We start from the raw sequence: 19,518 nt of genomic DNA on the forward strand, positions 1-19,518 counted from the left end.
CTTTCATTGTCTGAGTCTAGTAAAAAAATGATGCAAAAGGAAAGTCTCTACCATTTTGCAAAGCAAACTTGCAGAGGTCCAGCAATACTCAAGCTATTTATGATCTAGAAATCACACAGAATCAGTCAGGGTTGGAAAGGACCACAAGGATCATCTAGTTCCAACCCCCCTGCCATGGGCAGGGACACCCCACACTAGATCAGGCTGGCCAGAGCCTCAGCCAGCCTGCTCTTAAACACCTCCAGGGATGGGGCCTCCACCACCTCCCTGGACAACCCATTCCAGGGTTTCAGCACTCTCATGGTGAAGTACAACTGCGTGCTTCTTACGCAACCTGCTAGCTTCATCTCCTGCATGTAATGACCAAAGACTTTGTGAGCATTACAGTCTGATACTTTCTTTTGTGGATATGCAAATTTCCCCTCTCCCCCCCCTTTTTTTCAATGAGAAATCTGTAGTGCTGCCGTGAGGCTGCCCAGGGACTTGTAGGGCAGAGTGAAATGCTACTTTTTTATCTCTGTAATGGGAGCAGGAGAGACACTCAGTGAGCCATACACGATTCGGGTTTTTTTCCTAAGGGGACTTAAGATAACTGTAGTATAACCAGAAAACACCAACAACTTACTTTAGATCTGTGTTAAGAAATAACTAATACCAGACTTACACATCACCTTTACTGACAGCCCAGGTAATACAACCTAGTGGTCACAGCAGAATGGGCATTCAGTGTTTTCACCTCAAGCAAGTGAACCTTGTTTATTTGAACAAACATACACACACATAAAATGTCATCATCTAAAACAACTGCCTCCAAAATAATGATTCATTTGGCTGCATGTATTTCTCAGGAATAAGGGATTGGGTTATACAAAGCTAAGTAATTGAGCTGAGGCCTCTTTTCTAAGTCAATTAGTCATTCCACATGGTGGAGGTTTAAAGGACTACCAGGACTGCCTTGTTTTGCTATCCTGTCTTTAAAAGTCCCTGTTGTAGAAGACAAGAAATGATGTCATTTTGAAATGGAAAATCTTGCTCAGCCACACATCAGAGCAATGCAGCTTAGAGTAAAATTGTACTTGCTAAAAAGCCTTGACCCAGATATGCTTCAAATACTTCCAGGATCTTTTTATTCACACATTTTCAGCTACTGAAAGGAAACTGATGTATTTTCCCATCTTATTTTCTGTATGTAAACAAAATCTGCTGAATATCTGTATTTGTGATTAACACTTACAGTGCCTGCATTTGCTATTCAGCTTGACAACTGTATCTTCCAGGAAGGCTTTTGTGGTTTTATCCTCTATTGTTTTATTAGGTGAGTTACAGTTTGAAAGTGGAAAAAGAAAACCAAATTAGGGTATCTCACCAGATATATCTATTTCAAAATAGTAAAAGATGAAAGAAGAGACATCACAGATTTCTTTATCAGTTTCTTCTAGTGACCAGGTATGCTTCCTGTAAAGGCTGGCTTGCTTAGTTAATAATCATCAGAAAGAGAGCAGTGGTAGGAAGAATATCTTCATATCTAAACATCTCTGCTAGTTTACTTAAGCAGTTGACCATGTGAGAAATAATGTGAACACTGAAATTGGAGAAGAGGAGGCTCAGGGGTGACCTCATTGCCCTCTACAACTACCTGAAAGGTGGTTGTAGCTGGGAAGGGGTTGGCCTCTTCTCCCAGGCAACCAGCACCAGAACAAGGGGACACAGTCTCAAGCTGCGCCAGGGGAGGTTTAGACTTGAGGTGAGGAGGAAGTTCTTCACCGCGCGAGTCATTCGTCATTGGAACGGGTTGCCCAGGGTGGTGGTTGAGTCATCGACCCTGGAGGCGTTCAAGGGGAGATTGGACGTGGCACTTGGTGCCATGGTCTAGTCATAGGGTCTGTGTTGATAGGTTGGACTCGATGATCCTCGAGGTCCTTTCCAACCTAAGTGATACTGTGATACTGTGCTAGCAGAGATTTTTTTTCTTTGCTTGTGAGTCTTTAATACACAGTCATTGTCTTCCTTAAAGTATTACGAATATGAGCCACAGTAAAGGGAAAGTCAGTGCTCAGGTCTGTCTGTACTGCAACTGAGAGAAAAGTCACAGAGCAAATTCAGGACCTGTGTGTCAGCACGCTTAGAGAGACTGCAATAGCCTAAAGCCAGCTAACCCAATGTAATGGAATGCTGTCCATTTTCTTTCATCCCTGACATTGTTTTGCTCAAAAGCATAGGAAGTAATTAAGAAGGAAAATGTCTTTCATCTTCAGAGGAACAGGGATGATGGCCATAAAAGGGCAGGACTGGGTTACAGTTTGGTAGAAGTTCTGATAGAATATGGATTTTTCAATACGCACAGCTCTCCATGTCAGCAAAATGAAGTCATTACAGTGTTCCGTGACATTCATAACTAATTTAATGGAAGTCCTGACATAATATGCTATTTAAGCCACACTCATTTTGTAATTGAAGTCTGAGTTCAAGCCATGAGTGTAGCAATCTATTTTTATTTCCAAAAATGGGCTTTTTGACTTCGGATTCAGTTGCAAAGTCATTTACCCCTATAGATATGCAACCCATAAGGAGTGATTGGGTAGTGTTAAAAAGTCAGAGGAAACTATATAAATAATAAATAATAAATATTTATTATAATTGAAGCACCTATTACTACTTTTTTTATTCCTCAGAAAGATGTGTGTCTCTTTGAAAGCTTTTTTGTTCTGATGTATCACGCAAACTATGTCAAGTGTAAGATGATTCAACTGAACTTTTCAATTGAACATGAAATGGCCACACTGCACTTCTGTGCATGCACAGCCATGGAGTATTGGTAGAATAGAATAAACCAGGTTGGAAGAGACCTTCAAGATCATTGCATCCAACCTATCAGCCAATCCAACCCACCTAAACAACTAAACCATGGCAACCAAGCACCCCATCAAGTCTCCTCCTGAACACCTCCAATGATGGTGACTCCACCACCTCCCCAGGCAGCACATTCCAATGGGCAATCACTCTCTCTGCATAGAACTTCTTCCTAACCTCCAGCCTAAACCTCCCCTGGTGCAGCCTGAGACTGTGTCCTCTTCTTCTGGTGCTCGCTGCCTGGGAGAAGAGACACTTAAAGAAGTGACACTTAAAACAACATTATACATATCAGTGAGGCCCAATAAACCATATATTACTTCAGCAGCATTTCCCTTGATGGCTTCCTTATCACAGAATCACAAAATCACCAAGGTTGGAAGAGACCTCAAAGATCATCAAGTCCAACCTGTCACCACAGACCTCATGACTAAACCATGGCACCAAGTGCCACATCCAATCCCCTCTTGAACACCTCCAGGGATGGTGACTCCACCACCTCTCTGGGCAGCACATTCCAATGCCTAACAACTCTCTCAGTGAAGAACTTTCTCCTCACCTCGAACCTAAACTTCCCCTGGTGCAGCTGTGTCCTCTTGTTCTGGTGCTGGTTACCTGGGAGAAGAGACCAACCCCCTCCTGGCTACAACCACCCTTCAGGTAGTTGTGGACAGCAATAAGGTCTCCCCTGAGCCTACTCTTCTCCAGGCTAAACAATCCCAGCTCCCTCAGCCTTCCTTGTAGGACTTGTGCTCGAGGCCTCTCCCCAGCCTCATTGCCCTTCTCTGGACATATTCAAGTGTCTTGATGTCCTTCCTAAATTGAGGGATCCAGAACTGGACACAGGACTCAAGGTGTGGCCTAACCAGTGCAGAGTACTTATAAAGTGCTTATAAAGCACTTCTTCTCATGACTTTTTAATGATTTGTTTTTTACATGCAGGAGAGCTTTTATGTGTGAAGCTAATTTTGCAGTTTTGTTAGCTATGGTTTCATGCTGAGAGTGACATCCTTTCTGCACCTCTCAGTTATTTAATTATAAAAGCAATATCTACCCAGGGAAGCCAATGCAGATGTGAAATTAGAATGATGCCAAAAATAATTTGATTTCAGTGGCTGCATTGCCCACCTTCACACTTGCAAATACACCATTTTCTTCTTTGCAGTGATGTAATTAAAAGGTTCTTGCTGCTGGCATCCAAAATCCTTGTGCCACCCTGTCCTCTGCAAATAAAATTCAGGAGCTGACAGGAGATAAGATAAAAGTCAATAAAAAGAGAATTATTTATTAAAAAGATCTAATGTTACAAGAACATTACACAGGAACTATTATATTACTGTGTCTTCCACATTGTATATACCATTATATATAGCATATATACAGATTGTATACAATATATTTAACATTTTGATATGGGCCATGACAATATCTTTCTCTTGGTCTGCAAAAGAAAGTTTCCTTCTTACTCTTTTTTTGTTAACCCCCAAACAGGTCTTGTGTCATTATACAAAAATACAGTCTCCTCAGTGATGCTAGACTGCACTACAATCTCTCACATGAAACAGGAAAGAGCTTTCCTTTGCAACTGAAAAATAGCATGTCATGATAAGGAAACATCTTCTACTATAAAGTAACAGATAGGTAATACATAGGTACTTAAACATTTAAAACATGTTTATTAATATATTTAAGATGCAAAATACATACTCTGTTCATGTTGAATATAAAACATAACCCTTTTTGTCCCTGCAATACAACTACACTACCTGATGGTATCTTCAGTATTTCTGTCTGTATCCTGATACCAGAGATCAAGATATTTCTAGATGCAGCTCTATCTCATCAGACTTTAATTCTTCTTATCAAGCACAGGCATTCAGTGTACTCAGAAAGTTGCTTAATCAAAACACCACCAGCAGTGACTGTGGAAAAGTCTGAAATAAACTGCACTGGCAAGCAACTAATTTATAAAATAGCCATTTTGGTCTCTGGCTACTCACTTTATTCTTCTTTATCTTAAACCTTTTGAAAAATGGTAGCTTGCTATCACAAGTTCTTTGCACAGTAGCAATGCTGCTGCTTTATGAACAAAAGCAGATAGTTATTTTGTATGAGTTTGCTCTATCAGGAAGGTACCTTCCACCTTCCTTTAATCTCAAGGGCTTTTCTAGGAGCAGAGATATGGAAGGTGTCCTTCTGTCTGTATCTGCAGTCTATACTTGGCTAACTATCCTGCCTTTGTTTTCCTAGCAACATGGTTAATAACTGCATTTAAAATGCTATTTTTATTATTATTATTATTTAAAATATCAGTGGGCCATAAAGATTTGAGTTGAATCATCTCTGAACATTTTCACTGATAAAATATTCAAACTGAAAAGAAAGCATTTAGTCATCAGCCAGCTTTTTACCTACCAAGGGCTCGATCTGTGTTGTACTTTCTCGGCTACTGTTTTGAAGGGCTAGAGTTAGAGTGTACTAGCTAAATGGAATGGAATGGAATGGAATGGAATGGAATGGAATGGAATGGAATGGAATAGAATAGAATAGAATAGAATAGAATAGAATAGAATAGAATAGAATAGAATAGAATAAGATGGGATGGGATGGGATGGGATGGGATGGGATGGGATGGGATGGGATAGGGTAGGATAGGATAGGATAGGATAGGATAGGATAGGATAGGATAGGATAGGATAGGATAGGATAGGATGGAATAGAATAGAATAGAATAGAACAGAACAGAATAGAATAGAATAGGAGTAGAACAGAACAGAACAGACTAGACTAGAATAGACTAGAATAGGCTAGAATAGGCTAGAATAGAATAGACCTAACCAGGTTGGAAAAGACCTTTGAGATCATCAAGTCCAACCTATCATCCGACACTATCTAATCAACTAAACCATGGCACCAAGTGCCTCATCCAGTCTCCTCTTAAACACCTCCAGTGATGGTGACTCCACCACCTGCCAAACATTATTTTGCTAGTCAGCTGGCAATATAATAGCATTTTAGATTCATAACCCATCAACCAAAATAGATATGCACCAAAACCTTTAGAGGGATGGACAGCTAGAAGAACCATTCTACTAGGACTTGCCTGTGAAGCTATTTTTCTTTCCAGGCTAGGGAATGTTCATTCCAGGCATGATCCCTACAGACCTGGGGATCATTTTGATTTAGATGCCAATATGTGGAAAGGCCTTCCAGTGTGGAAAAATCGTCCAAATTGTTCACTGAGTGAAAAATTGCTTGGTACAGCAAAAAAAAATGTGGGGATGAAAACTGATGGCACACAGTCCATACAAGAATAATCTCTAGTGAGCTATAGAAATAGAGCCAATTAGCTAAACAGTGGGCATGATGTTCAGTAGCACTGATCCAAGTATTTATTTTTTTTTGCCAGATACAACATCCTCCAAAATATGTCCTACTGGAGTCTGTTTATATGTGAAGGATTACATTCAAAAAAATGTTAATATTCTCTCCATAATATGTTTCCATATACACTTCAACTTGATTACCAAATATATAAAGCATAGATTTTTTGGTTTTTACTAAAAAAAAATGGACTCAGAGGGGAAAAAAACCAACATAGATACAGCTGAGAAGTGGTTGGAAAACTGTAGGTTTGTCTCCTTTCCTTGCTTTATTTCTCCACTTAGCAGCCTATATGGGTTTAAATGCCCAGTGGAGATTTCATTGTTATATGCATGAGGAATTGATTTTTTTTATCTGCTATTAGATATTTGATTCATTTGATATTTATATCATGTGGTATTTGATAAAAAAAAACTAAGCTTGTTTCCTTTTAAGTTTGGGTTTAATCATTTTCCATTTACCTTGCAATAAAATAAATGGCTTTGCTGCTTCATTTTGCCACCTTGAGTGTGCTGTCTAGTATTTTATTGACAGTTCCTTTGCTAATTAACAAAGCTCTATTTTCCTCTCTTGTCATTAGGAACAGCCAGTCATAGGGGGTCCAAGGAAAGCATTTGACAAAGCTGTATCAGGCTTCATTCTGTGGTTAAAAAAGGGTTTTCTTCCCCCAAAGCAAACAGATGTACTGTACTAGACACCACTGTTTAAACACCTAGTGATACATGACTGGGGTCACCAAAATTGAACGTTTTAAAAAAGTAAAGTACATTTGACAGAAATTACCTTTACTTACAAAAGTTTATTACATACAGTCTGCATATTTTTTGGGCCAAGAAGTGTCCCCTCCCCAGAGGACTTTTACAAATAAAGAAGAGAAGAAAACCTGATGAATTATTGAACTTGTCTCCCACACTCCTCTAAGTGCACCACAGGCATTTCTAAGGGTCTTCCAGCATTAGCTTGTGTTTCCAGTTTCTCCAGGGACATAAAACTCCATCCCTTGGTGTCATCAAGCTAGAGCAAACAAATAACAACAACAACAAAGACTGCAGTCTTCACCATGAGGTTGAAGGAACCATTAAAGCCAAGAGCAATGTTACAGACGACGAGGAAGTAGAAAACACATGTAAGGTGGACTGAGCACTTGTTACTTTCCCTCCTGAAATGAAAAGCAGAGTGATTAAGAAAGAAATGCTGCAAACAGTTCTCAGTACATTTAGGTACTAATTTTTTCCCAAAGCTTGGATTCTATTAAGCTCAGCAAATGCCTGACTTTCAGGCAATGGATTACCTTGTGAGACCTGCAAAAGAGGCTCCCTACCCTACCCAGACATGAAGAAATTTGGGACCTTATGATGTTATCTACATCAGCTCACATGCTTAATCCTCATATTCAGTCTGCAAATAATTAGGGAATTTCAAAAGGTCATGTGGTTTTATGCCCTAATCCTCAAAAGGAATAAGGCTTCAGAAGATGCCCTGAGTCACAATCACAAATATTCTTCTGGGAAGAAGGAGTGAAAGCTAGCCCTTGATGTTGATGTTTTTCAAGAGGAAGCAGTGGTCTTTTGCCCAGTACCCAGTAATATTTATAGATCACAGCAGTCCCTTGAAAATCCAGGCAAAGGGGAAATGTGCTATGGGCTGGTGAGAACAACAGATCACAGGATGGGAAAGGAACCAGACAGGGTTTCTTTGGGCCACAGATGTTGTGAGCGGAACTGATCTGTTATGCATAGCCTAACTAAAAATATCAGGATAGAGGGAATGAAAAGTCTTTGTGGCCTGGAGTTATGGCTTAAAAGACAGGGGAAACAGACCACCCATTGAGTGGGGACTAGTGCCTTCTGCATTCTGATGATAGGACTGTTGAAAGAGTTTAAGCTATCAATATTACACAGGTAAGTAATTAATGGAAAGGGTCAGTGCCAGGGGAAGTTTAGGCTGGATGTTAGGAAGAAGTTCTTCACAGAAAGAATGATGTGCCATTGGAATGTGCTGCCCAAGGGAGGTGGGGAGTCACCATCACTGAAGGTGTTTAGGAAGAGACTGGATGGGGTGCTTGTTGCCATGGTTTAGTTGGTTGGATGATAGGTTGGACTCTGTGATCTCAAAGGTCTCTTCCAACCTGGTCTATTCTATTCTATTCTATTCTATTCTATTCTATTCTATTCTATTCTATTCTATTCTATTCTATTCCATTCCATTCCATTCCATTCCATTCCATTCCATTCCATTCCATTCCATTCCATTCTATTCATGCACATGGGTTGGGGCAATCCCAAGCATAAATGCAGGCTGTGAGAAGAATGGACTGAAGACAGTTTTACTGAGGAGGTCTTCAGGGTGTTGAGAAGCTCAACATGATTTGATAATGTGCACACACAGCCCAGAAAGCCAACCATATTCTGGGCTGCATAAAATAATACATTATCAGAAGGTCAAGACAAGTGATTCTTCCCCTCTACTCTGGTCTCGTAAGACTGCATTTGGAGTACTGTGTTCAACTGAGGCCTCCAACATAAGAATGATATTGACTTGTTGGAGCAGGTCCAGAGGAGGGCCACAACAATAATCAGGGGGCTTGTGCACCTCCTCTATGAGGACAGACTGAGTGAGTTGGAATAGCTGGAGAAAGGAATGCTCCAGGGACACTTTCTAGTAGCCTTTCAGTACCTAAAGGGAGCTTACAGGGAAGCTGGAGAGGGGCAGTTTACAAGGGCCTGTTGTGACAGCACAAGGAATAATGGTTTTAAACTGAAAGAGGGTAGATTTAGATTAGATGTAAAGAAGAAGTTCTTCATTGTGACTATGGTGAGAAATTAGAACAAGTTTCCCAGAGAAGCTGTGGATGCCTCCTTTATGGAAATTTTCAAGGCCAGGTTGGAAGCAGCTTCGAGCAACCTTGCCTCATCTCTGTCCATTGCAGGGGGAGCTGTAACTGCATGGTCTTTAAAGCCCTTTCCAACCCAAATCTTTCTGTGATTCTGTATAATGGTACCAAATACCTCTGTTTGAGCAGGGAACTGAAGACTGATTAGTGATTTTATCTGATAGCTACAGAATTGTGAGAACATTTCATTCAAGTGAGGAATAACAGAGATAATGAGCATTGCTACAACTATCACTTTTACAAAGAGAAGTGTAATGTTACCTGAAAAAGATGGAACTCTGATCTGGGGGCTCGTGGTACCATCACCTCCTTCACTGACAGCACAAACCTCTATGATGTAGACACCAACATCAGGAAGAAGGACTACTGCAGAGGTTTTCTGTGTTTCTATAACCTGACTGTTGCTCTGGCCTTCTTGCCTGAATAATACCTGTGATCAGTAAAGTAGACAGTGGTTACAGTGGTCATTCATGTTATGTACTGGACATTCTGCGTAGATAACACAGTCACTGAAATGTTAACTGCTTCATGCTTTCATTAGGAATTTTTTCATATGACACTTGAACAAGTCATCTGCTTTTACTGGGCTCATTCCCTAACAGCTTCAAAACATTAACAGTAAAGCATATTATCAGTTAATGAGTATGAAAGGACATTTATTAAGATCCAGAGTGAAGATATATCATTTGCCCTCTCTAGCATTAGGTGTTATGCAACTTTTTCTCCAAAATGTCTTCAAAGTGCATTTTAAATTCTGTCAGGTTCAGATTCTTGTCCCTAAATTCATGTAGATGTTCACATTTTTTACTTAAGAACACAGCTTCAAATGTAAAGAAAATGCCCTAAAATAATACCCTTGATGTTTACCTAGTTGGCTAAGTCATCTGAGAATAGGTCAGATCTGTCCCCACATCTCCTGTGAGTACAAGCTTATGGTGTGTGAAAGGAAAGCAAGTAATTACATAGCTGCCTTTTTGGTACTTTTGTGTAGGAGTTTCTGTCCCCAGACAAAACTGAAAAGGTCAGAAAGGTGTAAGAAACCAAAGGAGTCAACTCAACTCTTTCAGAATCTCAACTATGCTGATAAAGTTTACAGCAGTTTCTGGTTGATCTGAAGCATTTTGCACATTCTTGGTGGTGCTTTCCAAGAGTTAATCTGGATTTTGCTCCTCCTAACTTCAAAACTTTAAATGCCAGATGTTGCCATTCCTGATTGTTGAACATCACCAACGTGATCACAAACCAAACAGAACTACTTGTGTTTCTGCTCCATAAAAAGATTAATTTTAATGTCATTTTAAGATGCATCATTCTTTTTGCATTTCTCTAAATCCTTCTGCAAACACAGATAAATTGAAGCGTTAGTAGCAATTTCGTTTCAGGCTGGTCTTATTATTTGCCGCTTCTGAGCCAAACATCATGAACTGACCCCCTAAAACAGAGCTCACTCAGTTTATATTCAGTAGTTGAAAACCACAACACAGACAAGGTTGGAACATTCATTTCACTCCTTTCAGCTTTGTTTGTTGCTTCTCATGGTGAAGCATATACAGTCTGTGTAGCATATAGAAGTGTGGCCAGCAGGTCAAGGGAGGTGATTCTCCCCCTCTACTCAGCTCTGGTGAGACCCAACCTGGAGTATTGCGTCCAGTTCTGGAGCCCCTATTACAAGAGGGATATGGAGGTGCTGGAAGGTGTCCAGAGAAGGGCTATGAGGATGATCAGAGGGCTGGAGCACCTCTCCTATGAGGACAGACTGAAAGAGTCTGGAGAAGAGAAGGCTCTGAGGTGACCTAATTGTGGCCTTCCAGTATCTGAAGGGGGCCTACAAGAAGGCTGGGGAGGGACTTCTCAGGATCTCAGGTAGTGATAGGACTAGGGGGAATGGAATGAAGATGGAGGTGGGGAGGTTTAGGCTGGATGTGAGGAGGAAGTTCTTCACCATGAGAGTGGTGAAGCCCTGGAATGGGTTGTCTAGGGAGGTGGTTGGGGCACTGTCCCTGGAGGTGTTTAAGACCAGGCTGGATGAGGCTCTGTCCAGCCTGATCTAGTGTGGAGTGTCCCTGCCCATGGCAGGGGGGTTGGAACTAGATGATCCTTGTGGTCCCTTCCAATCCTGACTGATACTATGATACTATGATTTTACTTACACAAAAAAAAAACAAACCAAGAAAGGGGAACAAATCAACAAGGAAGTTGAGTAGTTTGGAAGAAAGGTAAGGAAGGGAACACTGACCTTGTATCCCATTACATCAGATTCATTAGCTAGAGGTCTTACTGGTTCCCAACCAAGAGACACATGAGAGCCATCCTGTATCCACATGATATTGCTTGGTGCTTGGCTGGGAGCTGTGAATTAAAAATACATACATGTATTTCTTTTTTTTTCTTTAGGTAGCTTGTCTAAACTCCAAAGAAAAGTATTTAAATATTTCAGGACATGTACAACCAATTGTGTAAATCTAATCCCAAATCTAGCTGGAATGTTTAAAGCTCTTTTTATCTTTTTTTTTTTTGCATCAGAACTGTCATTGAATAGATTGTGAAGTATTTACTCAGCCCACCCCATAAACTCCACAACATTATGAACTTGAACTCATTTCTCTTCCCTTCTCTGCCAGAATTGTGGCTAGGAAGATAACCTCTGTTAGGACTGCAAAGTTATGAGGATTTTATCTAAATATCAAAATCTCAAAATTATGCATGATTCCTGATTATTGCACACTCTTATTAAAGGAAAACCACGAGGGCAGAGGTGGCTCCCTGACTTGTCCCTTTGAGCAAATGTACTGAGATCACTTACGGGACTTCTTGGTCGCTGCACGCACAGCAGTGCTAGGTGGTCCATACCCTGCAGCATTGTATGCCCTTACTGTTAGGTGATACAATGTATTTCCTTCTAATCCTGTCAGGAGAATGGATGACTCATTTCCTTCAGTTTTGACCTTTTCTGCTGCTTCTTCCTGCTCCATGTCTTTCCAGTAACCAATCTGTCAAGAAGCGATCAAATGAAAGGATTAATATAGGCACCCAGGAAGCCCACACTTCCAGAAGCTCATAGCTGTATAGGGTTTTTTCCCCATTTCTGCCTTTTGTCTGATTATAAAGCCCTTTATTTGGGACATTTGCAGACTAGGTTGGGATTTGCAACCTAACCTCAGAGACAAGTAATGCTCACCTCTCCAAAATGGCAAGACTCAGAATATGACAGTTTTACCCAAGGCATGTTGAATCGCTGTGTACTAACACACACAAGAAGTAACTATAAGTTGGAAGATCAGAGGATGAACATTGTCAGGGTGGCAAAAGTATTTCAAAGAATTCAGGGAGAGCTCATCCTCTGGTATGACACCAGAATATCTACCTTTGCCCTGGAAAGCTCTGATCACATAAGAAGTGTTGTGAGCAATAGTCCCTTCCTGGTCCTGTGCAACTCAGGGCCACGAGATTTCTTACAAGCGTAGTGCGTAAGAAATGACAGAACAGAACACTGAAGGAAATCTTTCATTCCTCTCAAACATTTTATCTGAAGAAAAAGAAGGAAAGGGATTTAGTTTTAGTTCTTAAACATGTTTCTGTTACGTGAAATTTTGATAGCCTGTTTATGTCCTTCCCTTTCAGACATTAAAACCCTAAATGATCTTAGGTGGTTTTTAGTCCATAGTTCTGTTACCTGCACAGAATTTAGCGTAATTTCAAAGAGGTTATAGAGCTGAGCAAGGAGTATGACTAGTTTCTTTCTTCAGAGACCAAGTGTTTACAGGGCATAACTGGAAAAAAACAGTACTGTTTCGTTTCAATGTACCTCAGTGACCTACACAAGTAAGGCAATTCTCACGGGGCCCTATTTTCCCTAACAGAGGATGTCACTAACATGCCATTCAAAGACCTGTATTCAGCTTACCATTATTCATGCTGAGACCTGCTTGCATTTATTGCATATTTTGACCTTTTCTGTGAAGTTGGTTATTTCATAATAAGTTATTCATATTTCCTCTGAGAAAAAGGTCACGGACAATGCAGCACTCTTGTGAATGTATACCAAAAATGGTGAACAAAAAAAAGCCCAACAAAGGTTCAAAGGAAAATAAGACCAAAGAGTACAATGGTGACCTTTTATAATTGCACTAGGACTGCCATTTAATAAAAGGAAGAAATCTAGAAAGACCTGGCTGCAAAAATTTACATTTGAGGTCATCTCTTCAATAAAGTGGCTATGTTAGCTTTGGTTGAGGGTGTACCAGTTTGAGCCAACTCCAAGTCTACTCTTTCAATGGTAAAATTAATGGAAATGCATTTTATTTTTTTGTGTGACCACATTCTATTAAAATGCTGTTGCTTTAGTTAAGTTCATTACAGCTCAGATAACAAATAGACCTGTAATCAACACTTGTTGAAATAAGCATGACAAACTGAAGTATTTTGCTAGTTGAATGCCTGACCAACCCTATTAGTATCTGAAGCAACACCTAGTCACATCCTTTCTTGGTAAGAAAGAAAAATCAACAACCATTTATTCACACACTGGGATAGAATCTCCAATGCTTATTATCTCCTGAGTAGTCAGATTCCTTTCACTTTACTTGCAACTTGTCTTTACAAACTTGACACTGCAGTGATGCAGCCAAATAGTACTACGCAGTGTATGAACAGGTAGTGAAGAGACAGCATATGTCCTAGGGACCCTATTATCTAGCTATGAGATCTCCTGAAGATCCATCAGGGAAATGATCAGAAAGGAAAAGCAACTTGCCCAAGGTTGCACAGGTGGAAGGGGTGGAAATTCAACTGATGTAGTGAAATTCTATTTCTAAACAGCCAGGAGCAAAATTATAAGTAGCTCAATAGGTCTCATTGTTTATTCACAGGGCACACCACATCTCATTTCAGTGCAATGTACAAGACAATAGGTAGCCCCCAGCTTTTGCACTGACACATTTTTCACAACATGAAGAAACAGAGAAAAACTGACTTTCCAAACATTTGTGTTGGGACTACACAGATATGAAAAGCTGATGAGTGTGGAAAAAAGGTAGAAGCATAAGTAAGCCCTTCTGATATTTTTCATGTGTTTGGAAATGCTCTCCACCACTGCTTATGGGGTATTATCATTTTGGATATTAATTATCTTTTGCACATTCTAAGGCTGCATTGACAAGTGGCCTACTATTTCTATTGCACCAGATAGCAAAGGTGTTCCCCCTCTGCAATGGGGTACTCATGATGGGATTAGTATACTGTACTAAGTACCAAAACAATGAAAGGCAATCTGAAAATACATCCATTTCCATTTCTCTTCTATTTCAAAGCCCTTATGTATTTGGTCTCCTCTGTTTTTAAAACTTCCCCTTAAAGATGTACCAGATGAGTTTGGATTTTGTTCTTGAAGTAAACTTTCCTTTTTCTTTTGGAATTAGAATAGAAGAGAAGAGAATAGAATAGGAATTGGAATGGGATGGAATGGAATGGAATGGAATGGAATGGAATGGAATGGAATGGAATGGAATGGAATAGAATGGAATGGAATAGATCAGTTTGGAAGAGACCTTCGAGATCATCGAGTCTAACCCACCATCCGACACCATCTAATCAACTAAACCATGCAACCAAGCACCCCATCAAGTCTCCTCCTAAACACCTCCACTGATGGTGACTCCACCACCTCCCTGGGCAGCACATTCCAATGGCCAATCACTCTCTCTATGAAGAATTTCTTCCTAACATCCAGCCTAAACCTCCCCTGGTGCAGCTTGAGACTGTGTCCTCTTGTTCTGGTACTGGCTGCCTGGGAAAAGAGACCAACCCCCACCTATCTACAACCTCCCTTCAGGTAGTTGTAGATGGCAATAAGGTTTCCCCTGAGCCTCCTCTTCTCCAGTCTTGGCAACCCCATCTCCCTCAGCCTCTTCTTACAGGGCTTGTGCTCCAAACCCCTGCCCAGCTTTGTTGCCCTTCTCTGGACACGTTCCAGCAAGTCAACATCTTTCCTAAACTGAGGCGCCCAGAACTGGACACAGTACTCAAGGTGTGGCCTAACCAGTGCGGTGCACACATTCAAGAGCCCAAAAAGATAAAGGAGAGCACCAGTGCTTGTTGACTGAAGTCAGTGATGGGGGAATTTGCATTTGCAATAGAATAGAATGGAGTAGAATAGACCAGGTTGGAAGAGACCTTCAAGATCATCAAGATTTCTATTCTATTCTATTCTATTCTATTCTATTCTATTCTATTCTATTCTATTCTATTCTATTCTATTCTATTCTATTCTATTCTATTCTATTCCATTCCATTCCATTCCATTCCATTCCATTCCATTCCATTCCATTCCATTGAAAAGTTTTATACATGAACCAATTGCTAATTTTGAATTTTGGAAAACTCATTCATTTACCAGTGGTCTGGTAAATTGATATTCTGGCTGGTGAAACACCAGTTCCTCTCTTTTTTTCTCTCCTGCTTTACCAGCCTGTGGTACAAATATCCATGTGGTCTTTAGAAATTGTTTCAAGATATACTCCACTAAATTAAGAAAAAATAATATATAGCCAGTATCATGTAGACATGATTTTCTGTTCCACTGCAAAACCAGACAAAATGCATCTAAGAAACAGCAAAAACTTGACTATTTTTCCTTGGAAAGTCAGAATATGATGTAAGCAATTAATTATGCCAGGTAATCCTAATCCCCTCTGCAAATGACATTTGGAATTTTCTATCTTCTTTGTTGTTGCTGCAAGTTGATCTTTTGATTAGGTTATTCAAGGTCTTATGCTCAAGGGGAATTTCAATGAAAAAAGACATGAGCTCTGTGATCTGTACTTAAGTATCACCCTTGGTTTTCTGGCAAAGAAAATAGAAAGCAAAATTACCTTTTCCAACCAGTAATTCTTTCTCTTTCCCTTCTGCACCGGTAGTGAGTGGCAAAGAAAATAGTGCCTAGGGGTTAAATGGATTTTATAGTCTCCCAGTTATGGATTCTAAACAATAAGTAAGAGCTATACACTATATTTTTCTACCATTCTGACAAAGTTTCCAGGCTGCTCCTACTTTATCACAGCGTATTTGACATATATTTAGTAAGGTCGGGCAGACAGCTGACAAACCTGTACTGAAGTCAGGAATAATATGTGCTTTGGAAGATGCAAATGAGCGCAGCAAACCTTGCATAAAACTCCTGTGACATAACAGTTAACACTGCCTTTCAGGGATGACAATGTGAAATTGGACAAGCCACTTTGCCTTTCATTCCTCCTTAGTACAAACTGCAAACAGGGCTGGAGTGAAAGTGGGTCACTGTGATCCTGTCCATATGCAGTAAATATTCTGTCACTTCTGTTGGTTAGAGCCCAAACATTAAAACACTAAAAGAATAGCCCACCCTTTTATAATGCTGTTGCTAAAAGGCCAGGAAATGTGAAGACCATGTAGGTGGTTGTTGCTGCTGCGGTGGCTGCAGGCAGAATACAAATTGAGGTGTGAAAACACAATGGCTAGTCACATTATTTTGCATTCAATTTGAATTGAAGGCAATGTTAACAAGTAACTCTACATTAGGAAATAACTGTACAAAAAAACCCCCAAAACTAAAAAGATAAATAATTTATCTTTTTATCAAAGTCAGTGGATTTTTGCACATCTGTTTATTTGCTGTTTGTGGATTAAGGGAATGCTGCAGGCTGTGTTCTGCACTGTACTATCAGTTTTCAAATTAAAATAGAGTTCACAGAATCTGAAGAACGTAAATTGGACGTAAAACATAAAGCTGCTCTGTACTAACGGCTCCGATGCCTTGCTCTCAAGTCCTTCCTTTTTGCACTAAAGGGATTGTTTAAAGAGAAGCTGTCACTATGTCTCCAAAATTGGCCTGATAGTGTGGACTTAATGTTCACAGATTCACAGACTGTGCTAGGTTGGAAGGGACCCTCGGAAATCATCTTGTCCAACCCCCCTGCAGTGAGCAAGGACACCTCCAACTAGATCAGGCTGCCCAGGGCCGCATCAAGTTTGATCTTGAGTGTCTCCAGGGACAGGGCATCAACTGCATCCCCGGGCAACCTGTTCCACTGTTTTACCACTCTCATTGTAAAGAACTTCCTCCTTATGTCTAACCTAAATCTACCCTGCTCCAGTCTAAAACCATTATCCCTTGTCCTATTGCTACATGCCCTTCTTAACAGTCCCTTCTCAGCCTTCCTGTAGGCCCCTTTCAGACACTGAAGTGAATACTATACTGCACTGACTCACTGTAGTGATCTTATAATTCACTGTATGCTTTTTGATGAAATTATTCCCAAAAATGGAACTGACAAGGTCTAGCTATACTGTCTTCAGATTGTGTTCTGTCCTGCTGAATTATGCAGAAGAGCAGCATTTACTCATCTGTTTATTGAGTAAGGATTACACTGATCATAATTCCCTCTGGGAGCAAGGACAGAAAAGAGCAAACTACTCCCTGAAACATTCATTTGCCAGAAAGAAGGCAGAGAAATTCTGGCTAAAAGAACAGAGTGGGAAAAGCAGGAGGGGTGTTTGTGAGAAAAACCCCACCCTTCTCTCCCCAGATAATAATACCTCAGAAGGCTCCTCTTATTCTCTCATGAGACAAGGTAGAAAGAAGCAGGGAAGATTTTTTTCTTTCACTGTCTAATTTTTTCGTTGCTGTCAGCTGCAGGTCCCTGGCTTAAAAATATTTACCTTGTAATCTTCATGCTAGGATTTTAAAGTTGGCCCACAGCACAGTGAGGAGCCAAATCATTGATAAGGTTCAACATTAATAACCCCTGCTGTTTGAATAATAATATCAAAACTAATTCCTAAGTCTATGAGAGACATAAAGCAGGTGAGCAGTACTGCTGGACTCAGAGGTAGGCTGAACTCTGAAGGTCTGCAAACTTTGCAAGTCAGGAAGATGACCTCCAACACACAGAGAGCACAACATCATACCTGTAACAGCTATCAGTCAGTAGGACACATCTGGAGAGCCGAAGGGAAGTGTAATGTGACAAGAAAGGTAAATGCAAAACACCTGCAAGTTGTGAAGGAAAAGGTGTCCAGGGAAATATTTTTCAATGTAGGATCATTATTTTTTTTTTAATTTTAAAATACCTAAGGTTAATAGAAAATGTGGACAGCGTGATTGATGGAGTTTGGATAAGAATGAAAAGGGTAGGTGTAATTTCAAACATGTCAGGATATCCGTGAAGGAGTAACAAAACAGCAAACAGACACCTTTCTAAAGAGAAAAAGACAGGGTACTGCAAGTAAGTTATTTCAGAGGATAAATGACTGGCCTGGAAATTGAAGACAAAGGTTAGTTACAAGTGGAGCACTTCAGTGTGGAGAGGCATAGCATTTGCAGGGTGAGCATCATCTCTATCAGATATCTTTGCCCTCTTTATATAGTAGTTCTAAAGTGGTTAGATATCATTGTGCTGCATGAAGTAAGTCATATCTTAAAAAAAATATTTAACTTAAGGAAAAAAGTGGGTATAAAGTACAATGAGAGAGAACTGTCAGAAGGTTTACAGAGTTCAGCATGGAAAATGATCTGGAAAAATGAGACCTGAGGAGACACAGCCTGCTTAGACTGCTCTTGATAGCAATATGGGAATATCTCATTATTAAGAGCATACATCAGCCAGGTAAAAATATGTGAACTGTGCCTAAGCTGTGGGTTAAACGTGCTGTCCTGGTCATGCCTGTCCATCCTGAGTCTGTGCTGGGGAGTGTGGTGGCTCTGATGCTGCCTGGGCACCTATGTGGCACATCCTTCCTAAGGCCACCAATGATTGTCACCAGCCCTCATTTCTTGTCTGGACAGGCTACCAAGGAGGCAGTCTGCACTAGTAGGTTGCAAGATGGCTTTAGACATATAAATGATTGATATCTACCTCAAATGCATGTTTGCCCTCTTTCCATTGTTACTGTAGAGAATCAGGAAAGAGCAATCACTAAAGGACTAAAGCAGGTCAAATAACCTGCACCCCCAAATCAGTACATTGAGTCTAGCTGAGCTATTCCATGAGGAGCACAAGGTCAGGATGGATCATGGTGGCCTCAAAGGATGGGCTTAGTCCTAGGTGTAATCTATTCCTGGAATTTGGATAGTAAACTGGACCCAAAGCTACAACTGGGTCCCAAAGGCCAAGAAGATCAGTTGCCAGGTTAGAAAGGGCTCTCTCTAAGCAGAGCTTTATTTGTACACTGTGTGGCTGCTGCTTCTCCTCCTCACATCTGATCTTTTATGATCTGCCCAGCAGATGTCCCTCGGCCACTGTGGGATGAAAGGACGATAGACGGCAGAAGCTTTTCCCTTTCTCTGTGTTGATTGCTCTCAGTAAATAACAAGTTTGAACTGGTCACTTAGAGCTGGAAACAGTCAATACCTAATC

At 40.5% G+C, this 19,518-nt stretch overlaps 1 protein-coding gene across 3 annotated transcripts in view; it reads right to left on the reverse strand.

The window, feature by feature from the left end:
* Positions 1-4,127: 4,127 nt before the first annotated feature.
* CNTN5 (contactin 5) overlaps positions 4,128-19,518 on the reverse strand; it is a 716,457-nt gene continuing 701,066 nt past the window's right edge. For all 3 annotated transcript variants that reach the window (XM_068145236.1, XM_068145244.1, XM_068145226.1), the window contains 4 exons: positions 11,931-12,117; positions 11,364-11,476; positions 9,389-9,557; positions 4,128-7,393 (listed from right to left, as the gene is read on the reverse strand). In XM_068145236.1, coding sequence (XP_068001337.1) covers positions 7,290-7,393; positions 9,389-9,557; positions 11,364-11,476; positions 11,931-12,117 — 573 coding nt within the window. In that variant the 3' untranslated portion in view covers positions 4,128-7,289. The remainder of the gene's footprint in view (positions 7,394-9,388; positions 9,558-11,363; positions 11,477-11,930; positions 12,118-19,518) is intronic.

This window comes from Melanerpes formicivorus, unplaced genomic scaffold (genome assembly GCF_026170545.1).
Source record: "Melanerpes formicivorus ecotype bairdi unplaced genomic scaffold, bMelFor1.0.p_v2 SCAF_1, whole genome shotgun sequence".
Classification (NCBI taxonomy): Eukaryota; Metazoa; Chordata; class Aves; order Piciformes; family Picidae; genus Melanerpes; species Melanerpes formicivorus.